At 39.9% G+C, this 18722-nt stretch overlaps 1 protein-coding gene across 3 annotated transcripts; it reads left to right on the forward strand.

Moving 5' to 3' along the window:
• The first annotated feature begins 6796 nt into the window (after positions 1–6796).
• On the forward strand, positions 6797–9797 carry LOC112179787 (protein PIN-LIKES 3). 3 transcript variants are annotated; one of them, XM_040512204.1, is made up of 10 exons: positions 6797–7262; positions 7359–7438; positions 7565–7689; positions 7850–7971; positions 8055–8171; positions 8537–8635; positions 8732–8832; positions 9125–9177; positions 9269–9454; positions 9556–9797. In XM_040512204.1, the coding sequence occupies exons 1-10, from the start codon at positions 7122–7124 to the stop codon at positions 9678–9680; spliced, it is 1149 nt and encodes a 382-aa protein (XP_040368138.1). In that variant the 5' UTR covers positions 6797–7121; the 3' UTR covers positions 9681–9797. The 3 variants fall into 3 exon arrangements, with proteins under 3 accessions (XP_040368138.1, XP_024174039.1, XP_040368139.1); XM_024318271.2 differs by having other exon boundaries at positions 8540–8635; XM_040512205.1 differs by having other exon boundaries at positions 7210–7262; positions 7359–7425.
• The last annotated feature ends 8925 nt before the right edge of the window (positions 9798–18722 follow it).

Genomic DNA, 18722 nt, shown 5'->3' on the forward strand with positions numbered 1-18722 from the left:
AACAATTAGGTTGCCTTTGTTAAAAAAATTTCTCAGGTACCCTCTGAGATTTATCTCCTAATCTCATTTCGTAACTGAAACAAAATCTAGAACCAAAGACAATTAAATAAAAATTACTTTCACGAGTAGCAGCTCAATCGACCATTTCCCCCAAATCTTCCTTTATTCAAAGCCAGTCGATTCTCTTACCCTCCGAACCTCACCAATTTTCTGTACCCAACAACCCCAGCTGGCCCTTCAAGTCCATCGTCGTGGTCCACGCAATGGACCCTATAAAGAATCCAGTCGAGTCTACCAAGCAATAGCAAACAATGTTAGCATTGCCGTCAACAATGGAGTCTAATGGTTCTTCTTCGACAACACGCCAAAATGTGGTGCCGGCAAATGGAGTGTAGAAACGTGGAAACCCAAGAAGACATTTAATTGCCCGAGTACCCGAATAAAGAGCATTTGGACTCGGTACTCCAGACGCCGGACTCTTTCCCTCCCATCATCTTTGCAGGCGAGGCTCAGAGTTTAAAGGAGGATCTCACCAAGGCGTCCATGGGAAACACGTTTCTCCTTCAAGGTGGGGATTGTGTGGAGATCAAGCTTCAAGGAGTTCAATGCCAACAACATGTGTGACACCTTTAGGGTACTTTTAACACACACACACACACACACACACACACACACACACACATGACCCTTCTAGTGAGCGATCATTTTTTTGGTCATTTTAAGTGATCGCGTATTAGACTTACTTTTCTATCACATATCGGCATCTCAACCGTTTTCAGTTGTTAGGTCTATATGAGTAGATGACTTATGCAAATTTTTAGCCAAATATTGATAGTCGTTAAGGCATCCATAATTGTGATTTACTATAATAAATATGAATGGTTTTGGTCGCACAGATTTGGTTTGTTAATTGATTTGCTATAGTTCGATACCTTAACGATTATTAACTTGGCTGAAGATTTACAAACGTGATTGACACATTTGGACCTAAAAATTGAGCAGACGAGATGCTGGAATGTAAATGAAAAGTGTGTCCCATAAGGAATCCCATAAAATGACTAAAAATGGATCCCTTATATAGTGACAGTCTTGTAAATTAATAATTGAGCATATTATAAAATCGTAATTTTACTCTTTGTTGGGTTAAATGGGCTGAATGGTAACCTGGACTTTTTTGTTGGTTAGGGTGATCAGAAAAGTTTTTGCTATAATTGAACTTATTTGTCAAAGACCCTAAAATATTTATGTATAAGATAGATCGTACAATATGCAAAGGTAAATTTATATTAATTTATGTTTAAGGAAGAGAGAATTCAAGAGAGATTGATAAGAGAATTGTGTGTTCAATATTGAGAATACGAGCCCTATATATAGGGATACATGTTCTAATGTTACAAGAAAAACTATTCCGAATAGGACTAGGAATTCTAGAACATTCTCTCCTATTACAATCATGAAACTAATCCTAGTTTGATTAGGCACACAAAGTCGATTTTCCTTCAACACTCCCCCTTGTGCCGCTCAAACTTGGTGGTGACGCTTCATTCGTTGCCTCATTAAAAATCTTGCTCAAGTGAAAAACCCTGTGGGAAAAAAAAAACTACCTCGAGGAGGAGAAAAAGAGTACAACACGTCCTTCACTCTTCGAGATCAAACATGTAGACATCATAACTCCCCCTGATGTCGATGTCACCCCCTGATTGCTACAATCGTGGGAGTTCGGATAACTTTCTCAATCCGATGCTCTTCACATGTTTGTCGAAGGTCGATTTAGGTAACGACTTAGTGAATAAGTCCGCTACATTATCCTTTGATCGGATTTGATTTACTTCAATCTTTAGAAGTGATTGTTGTTGCTGATTATAAAAGAATTTAGGCGATATATGCTTGGTGTTGTCGCCCTTGATGAAACCTAACTTTATTTCCTCAATACAAGCTGCATTATCCTCATAAATGCATGTAGGTTTATCCGTGGTAGACTTCAAACCACAACTTCCTTGAATAGGTCTAATTACAGACCTTAGCCATATGCATTCACGTACAGCTTCATGTAGAGCAATGATCTCTGCATGATTCGAGGAAGTAGCAACAAGAGTTTGTTTTGTAGACCTCCAAGATATCGCAGTGCTTCCCATGGTAAAGACATAACCCATTTAGGAATGACCTTTGTGAGGGTTAGAGAGGTACTCTACATCAACAAAACCCATCAAAATATCATTGTTGTTTTGATGGAGGGGAGTAGGGGGACGCCGGCCACCATGGACTGCGGCTGCGCCGGCGGAGGCAACATGGTCGGTGCCAAAACCTTGGACGGTGGTGTTTTGCCTATTAGGGTCCGATCCCAAATTTCCGTCATTTCTTTTCTCTCTGTAGGGATAAAATAGGCCCATATCAATCGTACCTCTTAGGTATCGAAAGATTGTCTTTACACCAATCCAATGGCGGCGTGTTGGAGCAGAGCTATGACGAGCTAACAAGTTCACTACAAATGAGATGTCCGGTCTTGTGCATTGAGCTAAGTACAATAATGCGCCTATTGCAATTAAATAGGGCAATTCGGCCTCTAATGATTCTTTGTCCTCATCCTTTGGACGAAACGGATCTTTTCTGGGCTCAAGACTACGACCGATCATGGGAGTACTTACAGGCTTTGCTTTATCTTCATTAAACCACCTTAGAATTTTCTGAGTATATGCTAACTGATGGATCAAAATCCCATCACTACGGTGCTCGAGTTCTAAACCGAGATAAAACCGTGTTTTCCCAAGATCTTTCATCTCAAATTCAGATTTCAAATATGTAGCAGTTTCCTTTAACTCATCTAGAGTTCCAATTAGGTTCATGTCATTGACATAAACTACTATGATTGCAAATCCAGAACTTGTTCTTTTAATGAACACGCACGGGCATATTTCATTATTAATATATCCCTTCCCAATCAAGTAGTCACTTAGACGGTTATACCACATCCGTCCGGATTGTTTTAATCCATATAGTGAACGTTTTAATCTTATTGAAAACGCGCTCCGTGGTTTAGATCCACTTGATTTGGGTAATTGAAGTCCATCTGGAACCTTCATATATATCTCTGAATCTAGATCCCTATAGAGATATGTTGTAACCACATCCATAAGCTGCATCTCAAGTTTTTCAGAAACTACCAAACTGACAAGATAGCGGAACGTTATAACGTCCATTACGGGAGAGTATGTCTCCTCGTAGTCGATTCCAAGGCATTGTGAGAAACCTTGCGCCACGAGGCGGGTTTTATATCTAACCACCTCATTTTTCTCATTACGCTTTCTAACAAAGACCCATTTATGGCCAACAGGTTTTATATCTGGGGGTGTCTGCATTATAGGCCCAAATACCTGTCTCTTTGCTAGTGAATCCAATTCAGCCTGGATCGTATCTTTCCATTTAGGCCAATCCGCTCTTTGTTGACATTCTTCGATAGAGCGAGGTTCGAGATCATCATATTCTATAATTCCTTTTGCAATATGATATGCAAATGCATCATCAATTTCTATAGAATTTCTATCCATCATCTCACGTACACTAGTGTAATTCAGGGAGATCTCCCTATTCTCTGGAATTGGTTCTGACATTGGAGCGTCCCTCAATGATGTGTCTTGGACATAACCATAATTCGGAATATTCTCATGAGATGGATTATTTACATCGATGATTAATGGATTATTTTGTGCCAAACTTACTTTCTTTCTTGGGTGTGAATCCATTGAACCTATGGGCCTCCCCCTCTTCCTGGCAGGAGCAGTGAGCCTAGCCACTGCATCACCCATATAGGGGACGTTGGCGCCATGCTCATGTACTCTTGAGATGGCGTCATGTCCTCTAGTTTTAGGGACATCAATTCTTGCAAACACGGTTGCAGGAGGTATATATGATCTCGTCACTTTAGTGATATCAGAAAATGCATCAGGCATCGATTCTGCTACGTTATGAAGATCAAGAATTCTCCGCACTTCAATTTCGGACCTTGCGGTTCGGGGATCAAGATGAGACAGAGTGGGGACAGACCACGACAATTCCTGTCGTTCCTGTTGAACATTTATGTTCTTATCTCCCCCTAACGACGGGAAGACTGTCTCATCAAAGTGACAATCCACAAAGCTAGCGGTAAAGAGATTGCCTGTCAATGGTTCTAAGTAGCGGACAATCGTTGGAGAATCATATCCAACATAAATGCCTAATCGTCGTTGAGGACCCATTTTAGTGTGCTGTGGCGGTGCAATTGGCACATAAACTGCATACCCAAATATGCGTAAGTGTGATACGTTAGGCTCATACCCAGTAAATGGGATGCAGAAAAGGGTTGATTGACAGTGGGTCTCAGACGATTAAGCACAGCTGCATGTAATATTGCATAGCCCTAAGCAGAAATAGGGAGATTGGTGCGCATTACCAATGCTCTAGCAACCATTTGTAGTCGTTTAATGACGGCTTCTGTGAGACCATTTTGGGTGTGAACATGAGGAACAGGATGTTTAACATCAATCCCAATGGACATGCAATAGTCATCAAAAGTTTTTGATGTAAACTCCCCAGCGTTGTCTAATCTTATAGACTTAACAGGATGATCAGGGTGGTGAGCCTTTAACTTAATAATTTGTGCTAATAGTTTAGCAAATGCAGCGTTCCTTGTGGACAAAAGCATGACATGTGACCAGCGTGTTGATGTATCAACCAACAGTATAAAATATCTAAATGGTTCGCAAGGTGGTTGAATAGGTCCACAAATATCACCTTGGATTCTTTACAAGAATGGTATATTTTCTTTAGTGTCCTTTACATAGGATGGTCTCGATCCTAATCTTGCTGAAGAGCAGGCTTTGCAGAACGGATAATGGGCTTTAGAAACAACCAATGAGGATTTTGGTTAAGCCACGAAGTCTGTGGAAGTAAAATTTGGAGACAAAAGAGCATTGGTAGCGTCAAAGCCACCTTTGGGCCGCAGGGGGACAGTGGTGCCGGCCAATGAAAGCCTGTTTTGGGGGTGAACGGCGCCGTGAGGGGCAGGGGCTCTTTCGGGGTCCAAAATCTGATTTTTACTTCTTTTCGTTTTGAAAAATGGATGTCCGTGCGAAGTCTTTAATATACGGATCATCATGTCACGACCTGGATGTCCCAAACGGTCATGCCAAAGCCTATATGTGTCGAAATCCCATAAATCATCTCTCATAACATGATTGGATTCAATTATTCGAATAGTGGTTGCATACAACCCACTAGATCGACACATAAGTATCTCTAAGACTCTTTTATGGTCGTAGTCATTAGAGGTGATGCAAAGGAACTCTTGTCCATTCTCACAATGTGTTTCCACATGAAAACCATTGGCTCTTATATCTTTGAAACTCAACAAGGTTCTTCCTGCCCTAGGAGCATAAAGAACTTCGGTGACATTTAAAGTTGTGCCATTTGGCAACATAAATTGGCCTGGTTCTCTACCATGAATCAATAGAGATGATCCAACCATCGTAGTCATTGAAGATCGAGAAGGCGTCATCCATAAAAATCGTTGCCTATTTCGAAGGATGGTATGTGTAGTTGCACTATCCACGAGCCATTCTAGCTCTCCGGGAAAGATACTAAAAAATAATAAAGTTCGAAATTAAAATATGTCCAAGACATTGAATAAAATAAATCGAGACTTTATTAATAATAACCCATGATTACATCAAAGTTTCCAAAGTCTAATCCAAAATAAAAATCAGATTGAGACAAATCGTAGTCACTCTATCCATTTGGTAACTCCAATCAAATATGATCAGGGAAGTAGAGAGAGATGTCGGTGGAGCGAGGCTCTCTTAAGTACCACTAATCTCAATTACTTTCCTAGACATCATACTTCATTGGATGCATCACATGAGAAAGAGTTAATATAAATGTCATTTATTAACTAAGGCATATTGCCATTACATAATTCTTGGAAAATAAAAATAAAGGACTATATTAATCAAACTCTGCAGCATCCTTGTGCAATTCTTTGTCAGATTTGAAGTCCGCTATGGTGAAATTAACGTTGGCATCATCACCATCTTCTTCTTCTTCTTCTTTGGCAAGATAAGGCTTCATGCTCTCTAAAATATCTATATGCCTTGTAATGCATAGCTAATTGATTGCTTGCATTGCATTGCTTGAACCAATGCTCACTTGATCCACATTGATGACACTTGTCATTGTGATTGCCTCCCTTTAATTGAGGTGCATTGTTTGCTCTTGGGTAGCGTCCACCACGTCTGGAGCCCCACGGCCTTGGACGGCTCCACCACGGTCTCCTCTCCCACGTTGCCATGTGTTGCCACGTGTTCGTCCTTCATTCTGACAATTACCTTCCTTTGTAGGGCGATTATATGGACCAAATCGTCCGTTGTGTCCCTTATTTTGAGGGTTCCGCTCCTTGCGCCCTCCTTTGGGTGCATTATTATAATTTGCCTCTTGAACGCTCTTAGGACTATTCCGAATAGGACTAGAAATTCTAGAACATTCTCTCATATTACAATCATGAAACTAATCCTAATTTGATTAGGCACACAAAGTCGATTTTCCTTCAACAATTTAGACTTATTCTAAGGAGTTGTCGCAGATTATATATATTTCTGAAAACAGAACCCACAGAACAAGTTCGTTGGTGAACCGTGACGCAATGTAGCGGTGTCCTCCATGTTAAATGCATGTATCTGTGTGCGTATAAAATATGAGGAACTACAAAGTAGTAGTGATAGTTGTGTTCTTTCTTTGGGTTAACAAAGTGCTTTTTCTTGAATTCTTATATCTTCTGCTTTTATAATTTGCTTGGCAATATTACTTTTTAGTTGAAACAAGATGCAAAGGTAAATTTTAAATTAATTTAGACTTATTCGAAGGAGTTGTCGCAGATTATATTTCTGAAAACAGAACCCGCAGAACAAGATCATTCGTGAACCGTGACGCAATGCAGCAGTGTCCTCCATATTACATGAATGTATCTGAATGCGTATAAAATATGAGGAACTACAAAGTAGTAGTGGTAGTAGTGCTCTTTCTTTTGGTTAGCAAAGTGCTCTTTCTTGAATTCTTAAATCTTCTGCTATTATAATTTGCTTGGCTGAAACAAGATGAAGATGAAGCTTTTCCAGCTCTTTATCACTGCATCGATTCCAGTCTTGAAAACCCTATTGATTACTGCCCTTGGCTCATATCTTGCAACTGAACGCGTCAATATTCTGGGGGAAGACAGTCGGAAGCACTTAAACAGTGTATGTATACTAACCTACTTCTCTTTGCTTCGATCTCTCTTACTGAATGAAGTGGAGTAATGAGTATTATATTGATATCGTGTTAATGATGAACAGGTTGTATTTTTCGTGTTCAATCCAGCCCTGGTTGGTTCCAGCCTTGCCCAGACCATAACATATCACAGTATGATTAAGCTGTGAGTTCAAGTCTCCTTTGTTTAGAAGTACTACTTAATAAGTTTTACAACTTTAAAATGATTAATGAGTAATAAACACTATTGCATGTGTACATGACTTGTATATTTGCATGTATGTATATATAGGTGGTTCATGCCTGTGAACATCCTCATGACCTTTATTGTTGGTTCAATATTTGGATGGGTACTCATCCTATTAACAAGAACTCCTCCACGTCTTCGAGGTCTTACTGTGGGTTGCTGTGCTGCTGGTAAATTTGAATATTCAATAATATGAAATGTTTGTTAGAAAAGAAAGACAGAGTCCGTGAAAGGTCCAGAAAAGATGAATGGCGAAATTTTAATACATCCAAAATCGATCAGTGTCCACAAATTAATATTTCTGTAATTTCTGCTTGTGAATTCGAGCAGGAAATTTAGGGAACATGCTCCTTATTATAATCCCAGCTGTTTGTGAAGAAAAAGGGAGTCCATTTGGAGCTCCTGATGTTTGTTACGCTTACGGATTGGCATATGCTTCACTTTCAATGGCGGTATTTTTTTTTTCTTTATTTATTTTACTTTTTTTTTTTTTTGGTTTATCATATTTTTAATTTCAATCGCTTTTGTTCGCCAGATCTCGGCTGTTTATTTTTGGTCCTATGTTTATAGTATTGTGAGGATATCTTCAAAGAGAGACACTCTTGGTCAAGACACGATCCAATCTTTGGAGAGATCCTCCATCCCAAACCAAGTAAGTTGCACTGAGCCTTTGTTTTCTTCCCAGCACTATTGTAATATTAGTGGTACTTTTGCCAAAACCAACTAAGATGGTTTGGTTGATACCCTTTCTTCTTTAGAGTAGTTTATAATACTTTTTTCTTATATGAATTGTTGTACATGTATTTCTTGTCTATTTAATTAGTGTTACGTTAATACTCTAATGTCAACTATTTCCAACTACATTCTTGTTAGTAAAGTTTCGAGTCCTTTCCAAACAGTAGGTACGACATTAATGTATGTACATCGCATGCTAGATATTATTTGGTAATACTATTACTGTTAAAAATTGCTGATATATAGTAATATAGTATATAAGCTTGTTATTTTTCATGACAGCAGATCATGACACCTCCCGGCAAAATAATGAACCGTATAATGAAGGTGGTTAAAAAGCTCAATCTAGAAACCATCCTTTCCCCCTCAATAGTTGCAGCGGTATTACCTTTTGGCGATGCAAATATATATTTTCTTTTCCCCCTTTTCTATGTTTATTGACACATTGATAGAATTTACACTTTTTTTTTAATATAGATCGTTGGCTTTGTTATCGGAGTCATCCCTCCAGTTCGAAAAGTATTCATAGAAGATGGCGCTCCTCTACGGGTGATTAATGACACTGCTTCCTTGTTGGGGTATAAAACTTAAGCAAAAACTGTGTCCAACTCCACGGGTTTAGCCCCTTGATGTTTTATGAACCAAAAATATAGCTCAGCTAGCTTCTAGCTCGTAGCTCCTACTGTAAGATTCCAGAGAAAATGTTTACTCGATCAAATATTCAAATGTTGTACATCTGAACGAACACATTCTTACTACATTTTAGCATAATGAGAGTCTTGATAGTTCATTATCTGGTGTTGATTGAAATTGTGTTCATTTATTTGTTACTTTTCACTCTTTGAACTAATTCTCTCTTAATGATCGTAGAGGTGGAGCTATCCCGGCTGTCACTCTTATAATAGGAGGAAACCTCCTTAAAGGTAATAATAACTGCATCGACAAAGTCTTCCTTTCTTAATTAGGCATACTTAGTTTTGAGTTCAACTGACAAGTTTCAATATGTTCTTTCAGGCCTGAGAGGGTCTGGGATACAGACTTCTCTCGTAATCGGCATCATCATTGTTCGTTATGTTGCCCTGCCTCTTGCAGGCATATTGATCGTTAAAGGGGCAATGAAATTTGGCTTAGTACACTCTGATCCATTGTATCTGTTTGTTCTTTTCCTTCAATTTGCACTCCCACCTGCAGTGAGCATAGGTATTATATATATACACACACCAGAAATTGCAATGTGCGACTGTTTCTCAATGCATGCTTTCTCTGATTCTCTCTTAACATTATCCTTAATGTTTTGGCAGCAACCGTCACTCAATTGTTCGGAGCAGGGGAGAAAGAGTGTTCGGTTATCATGCTGTGGACTTATGTTCTTGCTTCGGTAGCGCTTACTTTTTGGTCTGCCTTCTTCATGTGGCTTGTCGCCTAAGTGTGAAATTGCAATGAATTTTAAGATCGATCACTTTGAAAAACTAGATGATCGAACCGTACTTCAATCTACGTACGTACCTTGTAATATCTTTGTAGGGAAATTGTCACATGAAGAAAATTAGTGCAAATTTTAAGAAACTGAAGTTTGGTTATGCAGTTTTTTTTTTTTTTTTTGGTTATCATCTAAAGAGAATCAAAATTTGCATGTCACCTACAGTACCGTGTAACTCTCAAGTGAAATGGAGTATCAGTCTAAGAATTCAGGATCTTCAAGTAATCTAGGAAAAAGAATTAAGCTGATAAGCTTTGAACAAGTGCCTTAGAGGAAGGTACGTACTGTGTATGGTCCTACTGTTTCTTTTTGCTTCATCAAATGGGTGCTACCGCCTAGTGGCAGCGTCGGATTTACTTTTCGGCGGCAACATAAGAGGAAAGCTGTGTTAAAGCTAGTAATTATGCTATGTTGTACTCGGGGTACATATCGAGTTATCTTTCCGCTATGTCACTGCTATGTTAAAGCAAATAGAGTCGCTATTTGTGCGCTCTTTGCTAGTTGGTGCTTGTTAGAATACAAGTCCTCTGTAGAGATTTCTGATATTATTTCGGAAAATATTCTAGATGCTTATTATAATCAGGGGTTTAGGCTCAATGTCCCCCCTTTGTATTCGACAGTTTCATTAATCAAGACTTGAGGGCAGCCGCACCAGCCCTTTATTCAAAAAAAGAAAAAGAAATTAGTTAATTACTAAATAAGAAATAAGATTGATTAGCTGACAATTTTTGTTTTTTTTTGTTTTTGTTTTTAGTGTATTTCTTTCTGTTTTTGTTTTTCTTTTTTCTAGTTTCCATTAAGTCCATCATAATCTGTTAATTTGTTTTTCTCATATCATCACATCTCTGCTTATAGTGACGCTGCATAAGCTGGACTCGATTACGTGAATTTTCATTAGTCAGAAGGAGAAGATAGCTCGAGTTTATTTGTTTTTCTTTATGGGTCTGAATCATCTGAGGATATTTTTGAGAATTTAAAAACTCTTTTCTTTTCTTTTTTTCCTCCTTTTAAATTTTGAAAGGTACGTTCAAATACTCTGATTCGACCTTGAGTTTTATCTTCCTTTTTGGCTAAAGATTCGAACTTGAGTTAGAATTTAGAAATAAGCTTTCAGAGGTCCTGTACTGCAATTCGTTCTTAGAGTAAAATCCTCAAATGGTACCTGAATCATTACGAAATGCACTTTTTGGTACCTACAAATTTTCAGGGAGTCTAGTAGTACCTGTAGTATCTCTCCGTTAACCCTTTCAGTACTTCCGTCAGTTATTCCGTTAAAGTAGGGATAAAATCGTAAAAACCATATTTTTTATATTTTTTTTTACAAATTTTTTATAAAACTAAATTAAACTTGGTTTAAAAAAAAAAGAAAAAAAGAGCTAGAATTGAATTTAATTAGTGAATATCTACATTTACCATTTACTTACTACTTCCATTGGTTAATCCTATTAATTGTTTGAGAAAAAATTATCTCATTAGTTGATCAAATGAATATATATTAATTTTTATAAAAAATAACTAAACACAAACAAAATACTTAAATTAATTACCCCAAGTAACCTGAGAATAGGGAAGAACGGATTGGGTATTATTTTTATTTTTTATGTGTCAAATTACTTTTTAATTATAGACCTTCAATATATTATAATACTATAATTCTAGATATGAATGAAAATATTATTTTACCCTTGTTATTTTATTCACATAAGTCTCACATGGCCGCCACGTAGGCATTTTTAACGGAATAATGGACGGAGGTACCATAGGGGCTAACGGAGGAATAGTGCAGGTACCACTAGACTCTCTAAAAATTTATAGGTATTAAAAAGTGCATTTCGCGATAATTCGGGTACCATTTGAGGATTTTACCCTTCGTTCTCATTATTTTCGTACTATTGGAATGACAATTGATGATCTTGTGATCAGAAATGGCTGATCTGACAGTTCACTGCTGCTAGTTAATTGACTGCGACTTTAGGTGGTCACTAAACAATAAGTGATGGACAGGTGGAGTGAGTCTCCAGTGCAACTGATGTACATTTCTTTGTTCCCTTTCCTAATTTTCTTTTCTATGTAGGGTACGTCTCTTTTTAGCACATGCAACATGTACAAGGGCGGAATCAAGATTTAAATCTTAGAGGGGTCAAGATATAGAACATGAGAATACATAAAATAATAATATTAAATTTAACAGATTCAACGCACTATATTAAAATTCATAAAATAAAATTGAATAAGCTAGCTACACATCAATGATAATTATTAATAAAATATTCTAAATCTAAGCAATATTTCCGTACTTCTCATTATAAATTTGGTAGTTAGTACACATTAAGTATTGTTAAATATATAATATAAAGGCAGACCCATGATTTGATCACTTGAAAAATGAGATGTTCTTCCCATCTCCAAAACCTAGCCTCCGGAGCTTTGCTTTTCGCCCATGGCGACCAAGGCCGGTCTCCCATCTAAGTGGAACTTTTCTCTCCACACTTTATGGTCTGTCATCAGCCCTTCAAAGTCGTTTCTTTTTGACAAACACTCAACCAAGCAAACCTCCGGGTTGGATTGGATCGACTAATCCAAAACGTTTGACTTCTCAGGGACATCAACTAGAAGGCCCGGTTGGAATTCTGGGGGCTGCCATGAAGATGGTGGCGTGGCATAAGGTAGCAGAAAAAACCATTGAGGGGGGTCAAGTCCGACCACGTAGAGCAAGGCTAAAAGCCTATAAAGGTTGGTTTACAAGGATTACCGGGCAGGCGATGTTTGGATTTGGGATCTAATTTGCAGAGGAGGCAGCAATCCAATCTGCCGACGCGGTGGTGGTACAATTAGGTGTCAAGGTGAACGGCACGAGGGCATGGCAGCTTTGATCCGGGCCACAACTTGCTTCCAATTTCTGGAGGAGGAAGGAGAGAGTCTTGGCAATTGTGTGTGCATGCAATCGCGCAAGCGATGGATGACGTTGATGATGGCCGTGTGCCGGGAGGGATGGAGGCGGTTGCAGTGACGGGGATAGATGCAGAAGGAGGGGAGCTCGGATCCAAGTGGAGGCCCAATCCAACTTAGGTGCCCAAATCAGTTGGGTGGTCCATATCAAGTGGGTGGCCTAAATCAACTCTGAAGCCTAGATCTGCTTGGAAGTTTTAGGGGTCCAAGTTATTTGGGAATGTTCTTTGGATTAACGCCCACTTGTGGACCAAAATAAGGAGAGCTAATTCTCGAGGGTTTTGTATCTAGGATCCGGGTGGTCTGATCCAACTATCTATGTTTATACCTGACACATGTGGTACTAGAGTTGTCTGGAGTAGAGGCTTCAGGAAATTTAAGTTTTGTTTGAACTTAGCCTATTTACTATGTTTTCTTTTCATATTGTATAGGCTCGCTTTTGAATAAGTGAACACTAGTTGTCTAATGAGTGGTGCTAGCATGCCACGTTCTAAACTTGCCTTTGAGTTTGGCAAGGGAAGGTATGTATCCGTGCCATTCTGGCTTGAGATGAATGAATTGCTTGGTTAAAAAAAAAACATTAAGTATTGTTAATTCTCACAAAAAAAAAAGTACTGTTAAATTAGTTCAAGTAAATCCAGAATATGTGTCTGGCTCAAACTCGAGGTTACTTGCTCTAGTTGAAATAGGGTTTATATTAGAGATATTCTCGGAGAATCTTAGGAGATATCCAATCAATGTACGATTATGTTTCCGTGTACAACTCTATCTCTATGCTTGTAATCCTCTATATAAAGAGGCCCCTATTATGAATGAAAATACGACTCAATTCTCTCCAAATTCAGTTTTCCTTAAACACGTTATCAGTACGAAGCCCTAACCCTGAAACAAATAGCCAAACCTTGAATCAATAAGCTAAAAACCTTGAATGCGAATACAAAACCTTGAAGCCTTTTCTGCCTCCACCTTACACCTTGATGAACTCGATCCCAGGAGTCCAAAACCGGCGGCCCCACCCCAAGAACCGGCCGAAAACCTACGGAACCGGCCACCGGAAGATCCATACAACTCGCAGCAAATATTCCACCGGTTCACCATGTTCCGGACTTCCAATTTCCACCAAATTTTGGTAGCAGAAGACTTTTGATCTGAAGTTTCAGGAACCGGAATAAAAAGTCCAAAAATCGGCCTAAAAGTCAGTGAACCGGAAGACTGAACCTTCCGGCAGAAAACCGGCAGAAGGAGAAGAAAAGAAAAGAAAAGAAAAAAAAGGATAGGAAAAGAAGCCCAAAAGCCCAAGGCAGAGGCCCACTGACGCAGACCCACGCCACATCATCACTCGGACCCGTGCCAAGTCAGCAAGAGGGACCATGCCACGTCAGCATCCGGACCCGCGCCACGTCATCAAGGGGGACCCACGCCACGTCAGCTCCCAGGTCAACGTCAGTAAACTACTGGTCAATCACTTTTCCGACCGTTTTCTGGCGACTTTTCCTACCACTTTTTCAGGCCAACTTTTCCGGCGACATATTCGAGGTATTTTTTTTCTAAAAGTTCCCGTTTTTTAGACTTTTTACATTTAATTTCTCTTCTTTTTCAGGGACTTGCAACATCCCTTCTTCTACCCCCCTTTCTTTATCATATGGGAGACCAAATTAAGCCGAACTGTGGGGGTTTGTGCTCACTCCAAGCTTGGAGCTTGTAGAGTCCTCCAAACTTAGAGTTTGTTGAGATAAAACGATCGACCGCAAATATCATTGTTTTGATCTAATCCAACCCCTCTTGAAATTGAATTTCTTAGAAGCGACTACGCTAAGAAATTTTATATGTTTTCGTGGTAGCTTTTCCCGCTCATAAACTAACCCTAATTTCTTGTTCTCTTTCAGGATGAGTAACCTGAACAAATTGGACTTTGCTCTATTGGGAACAACTGGCTCTGAATATCATAGGTGGGTTCGTGATGTTCGCCAGCATCTCAAGGCCAATGGAATCCTGGATACGATTCTCGAGCCTAGCCAGGACGTGCTAACTGTTGAGCAAGCTCAAACTTTGGAAGCAAATAGAGCAGCCTTAGAGGCAAATAAGGCGAAAGCCATCATCCTAATGACTCGTCATATGGATGATTCTCTCCGGTACGAGTGTATGAATGAAGAAGACCCCAGAAGGCTGTGGGTCTCACACGAAGAAAGATTTGGCAACGTCCATGACTCCCTGCTTCCTGACCTAGAAGTGAGATGGCATAGCCTCTGCTACTGTGATTTCAAGTCAGTTCTTGACTACAACTTGGAAGCACTTTGCATTAAATCCTTAATAGAATTCTATGGTAAAGAGATCACAAATGCAATGTTGATTGAGAAGACTCTCTCTACCTTCCCCGTCTCTGCATTGATGGTTGATAAGAACTATCGAATCGATGTTACTGTAGGACTGATCACAAGGTTTCATAAGCTTATTGGAGCTATGAATGTCGATGAAAAGCATGACAACATCCTTGTGAAGAACTATAATTAGAGATCCATGGAAACATAGCACATTCTGGAATCCAATTATAGTCGCGCCTCTAAGAAAGGGCTCCAAGAGCGAAACCCTAATCTTAGGGATACTTTTGGACGTTCTGGTTCATATAATCGCTCTACTTGGGAAGGTAACCACCAAAATAGGCGAACACAGAACCGAAGAGGTAAACGTGGAAAGAGAGAGGGAGGCAACGCCATTGGCCATGTTGGTGGCGCCACTAACACAAAGAGCCATCTAAATGATGCTTTCAAAATGCCTTAATCAATGGAGTTCGAGCAAAGAGATGTATGTTCTCGATGAGGAGTGTCTGATCATTGGGCACACATTTGTAGAGCTCGTGAAGAACTTGTACGTCACCGCCTACAAAGCATATTGTGAAGCAAGTGAAGCTCACTATATGGAATAAGAAGATCAAGAAGATGATCTAGAGTGAAGGGTTGAAGACTACAAATCTGGCTAGGATCAATAGATCGCCAATTCTGTTTAAGTCTTTTTTTTTTCCAAGAGATGTAATAGACAATTGCCATATATTTTTGTAGTAAATGACAATGGTTTAGTCTTTCTTCAAAGTAGGCTCACCCAAAGTAAGTGTGATGTCTAGGAAGGTTATGAGATTAGTGGTACTTAAGCGAGCCTTGCTCCACCGACATCTCTCTACTCACCTGGTCACATTTATTTTGGAATTACCGAAAGAAGTTAGACGACTACCATTGTTTTGCATTAGCTAGCATTTTGGATTAGATTTTATCTGGTCAAAGAGACAATTATGTAACTCCGTTGGCTTATGAATAAAATTTTGAGTTCTTTTCATTATGACTCAATTTTGATTATGAGCATATTATTTTGTGACTACGATGGCTGGGCCATCGGTATTAATTCAAGGACATGGAATAGCCCAAGTTCCACTTGCCAAATGACACCTTGATTGCAAACAAAGGCGCATCTTAGAGAAGTTTATGTGTCTCTCTAGTGGATTCTATGTCACTATTTTATGCTATTAATCTAATAAAAGTTATGAGAGAAGATCTCTTGGATTTAGACACATATTGGCTTTGTCACGATAGGATAGATCATCCTAGTCATGATATGATGATCCGTCTACAAAAGACTTCACACGGACATCCATTCTCTCGAGCGAAATGAAGCATGAATCAAAGGTTGATTCTTGGACTAAGTATGACCGCCGCAGCTGCCCCTGGCACCGCCGCCGTCCACCACCTGCCTAGGGCTGGCGCAGTCCCTATCCATGACACCATGGATGGCGCCCATCATGGTGATGGCGCCCCAGGTGATGCTGCAATCACTAACTTGCTTCAAATAGCGTTTCAGACGCTCAGGCTCAACCAAAATCCTCATTGGTTTCTTCTAAAGTCTCTCGCTTGTTTTACAAAGCCCGTTCCTTAGGGAAATTAGGACTGAGACCGTCCTATGCAAAGGATATAAAAATACTCATTATGTTCTTACATAGAATCCGTGGACTAGTTCAACCAACTTGCAGACGTTTAAATATCTCATGATGTTGGTTGACACGCAAACACGCTGGTCACGTGTTGTGCCATTGTCCACTTGTAAATGCTGCTTATGCTACACTCCTAGCAAATATCATATGACAACGGGCTCACTCCCCAGATCATCCTAATTCCGTCAATTGGACTTGACGATGCTATAGAGTTTACATCGAAGACTTTCGATAGTTATTGTATTGGGACTGATGTTGGACATCATATTCCCATGAACACACCCAAACGGTCTCGCGGAAACGACTACGATGGTAGTCCGAACATTGGTAATGCGCACCAATCTCCTCATATTCGCTTGGGGTGATGCAATATCACATGCAGCTATGCTAATTCGTTTACGACCCACTGCCACTCAATCTACCTCTGCGTTACAGCTAGTGACTGGGTACAATATCGTACTTACGTATATTTGAGTGTGCTATTTATGTGCCAATTACGCCGCCACAGCACTCTATGATGGGTCCTCATAGACAAATGGGCAACTACGTTGGATTTGAGACTCCAACAATCGTCCTCCACTTCATGCCCTTGCTAGGCGATCTCCTTATCGCTAGATTTACGGATGTCACTTTGATGAGACAGTCTTCCCATCGTTAGGGGGAGATAAGAACACAGATGTTTAGCAGGAACGACAGGAATTGTCGTGGTCTGTCCCCACTATGTCTCATCTCGATCCCTGTTAAAGTGACGTGATCACACAAATATGCTGCAAACATGCCTGGAAGGAAGGACATTCCTACGAGAGGACGTAGTGCCACCCTACAAGGAGGTAGGCATGGTGCCAACGCTAAAGAGAGTGGCACTCTGGCGTTATAGGCCATGGCCCCAGCTAGGATGCGTGGGAGACCCGTGAGTTCGAAGGATACTTTGGCACATTTCAATCCTTTGATCATCAAGACTCAAAATCCGTCTCATGAGAATCTTCCGGATTATGGTTATCATTGGGGGACGCCTCAACGTCAGAACCTATTCCTGAGAATATAGAGCTCTATGAAAATTACACTAGTGTACATGAGACGTGGGATAGAAACTCCATCATAATTGATGATGTAGTTACACACTTCGTTGCACATGAGTTTGTTGAGTCCGATGATATCGAACCACGCTCTGTTGATGAATGAATGCCAACGTGGAGAGATTTGGTCTAAATGGAAATATGTGATCCAGGTTAAGTTGGATTCTCTAAACGAAGAGGAAAGTTTTTGAGCCAGTGATGCCAACACCTCCTAACATAAAACCTATTGACTAATGGGTATTCGTTAGAAAGCGTGATGAGAAAAAGAGATGGCAATCTCGCCTTATGGCGCAAGGCTTCTCACAAAACGCCCTAGAATCGACTACGATGAGACATATTGTCTCGTAATGGATGTCATTGCACTCCACTACCCTGTCAGTTTGGTATTTCCAAATAACTGAACATGCAGCTTACAAATGTGGTCACTACGTATCTATATGGGGATCTAGATATGGAATATACACGAAGGTTCTTCGTGAACTTCATTTAACCAAGTCAAGTGGCTCTAGACCACGGAGCGCATTTTCAATAAGATTGAAACGCTTACTAAAGTGACCACTTGATTGGGAAGGGATATGCCCGCGCGTTTTCATAACAAGTTTCTGATTCTATCGCGGTTCATGTTGGACATGATCCTCATTAGAAGCCCTTAAAGAGTTAAGGGAAACCGCTTGAAATTCGAGTTTGAGATGAAAGATTTTGGGAGAATACGATTATGTCTCGGTTTGGATCTTGAGCATCGTGTTGATAGATGCTTAGGCATTTTGACAAGGTCAAACCTTCAAGCACCCCCATGATCATTCGTAGTCTTGATCCTGAAAAGGATCCTCTTCGTTCGAAGGATGATAATGAAGATGTGCTAGAGGCAGGAGTGCCTTACTTGAGTACAATAGGTGCATTATTGTACTTAGCTCAATGCATAAGACCGGACATCTCATTTGCTATGAACTTGTTAGCTAGATATAGCTCTAGGCCAACGTGACGCCA

Source organism: Rosa chinensis, chromosome 7 (assembly GCF_002994745.2).
Source record: "Rosa chinensis cultivar Old Blush chromosome 7, RchiOBHm-V2, whole genome shotgun sequence".
NCBI lineage: Eukaryota > Viridiplantae > Streptophyta > Magnoliopsida > Rosales > Rosaceae > Rosa > Rosa chinensis.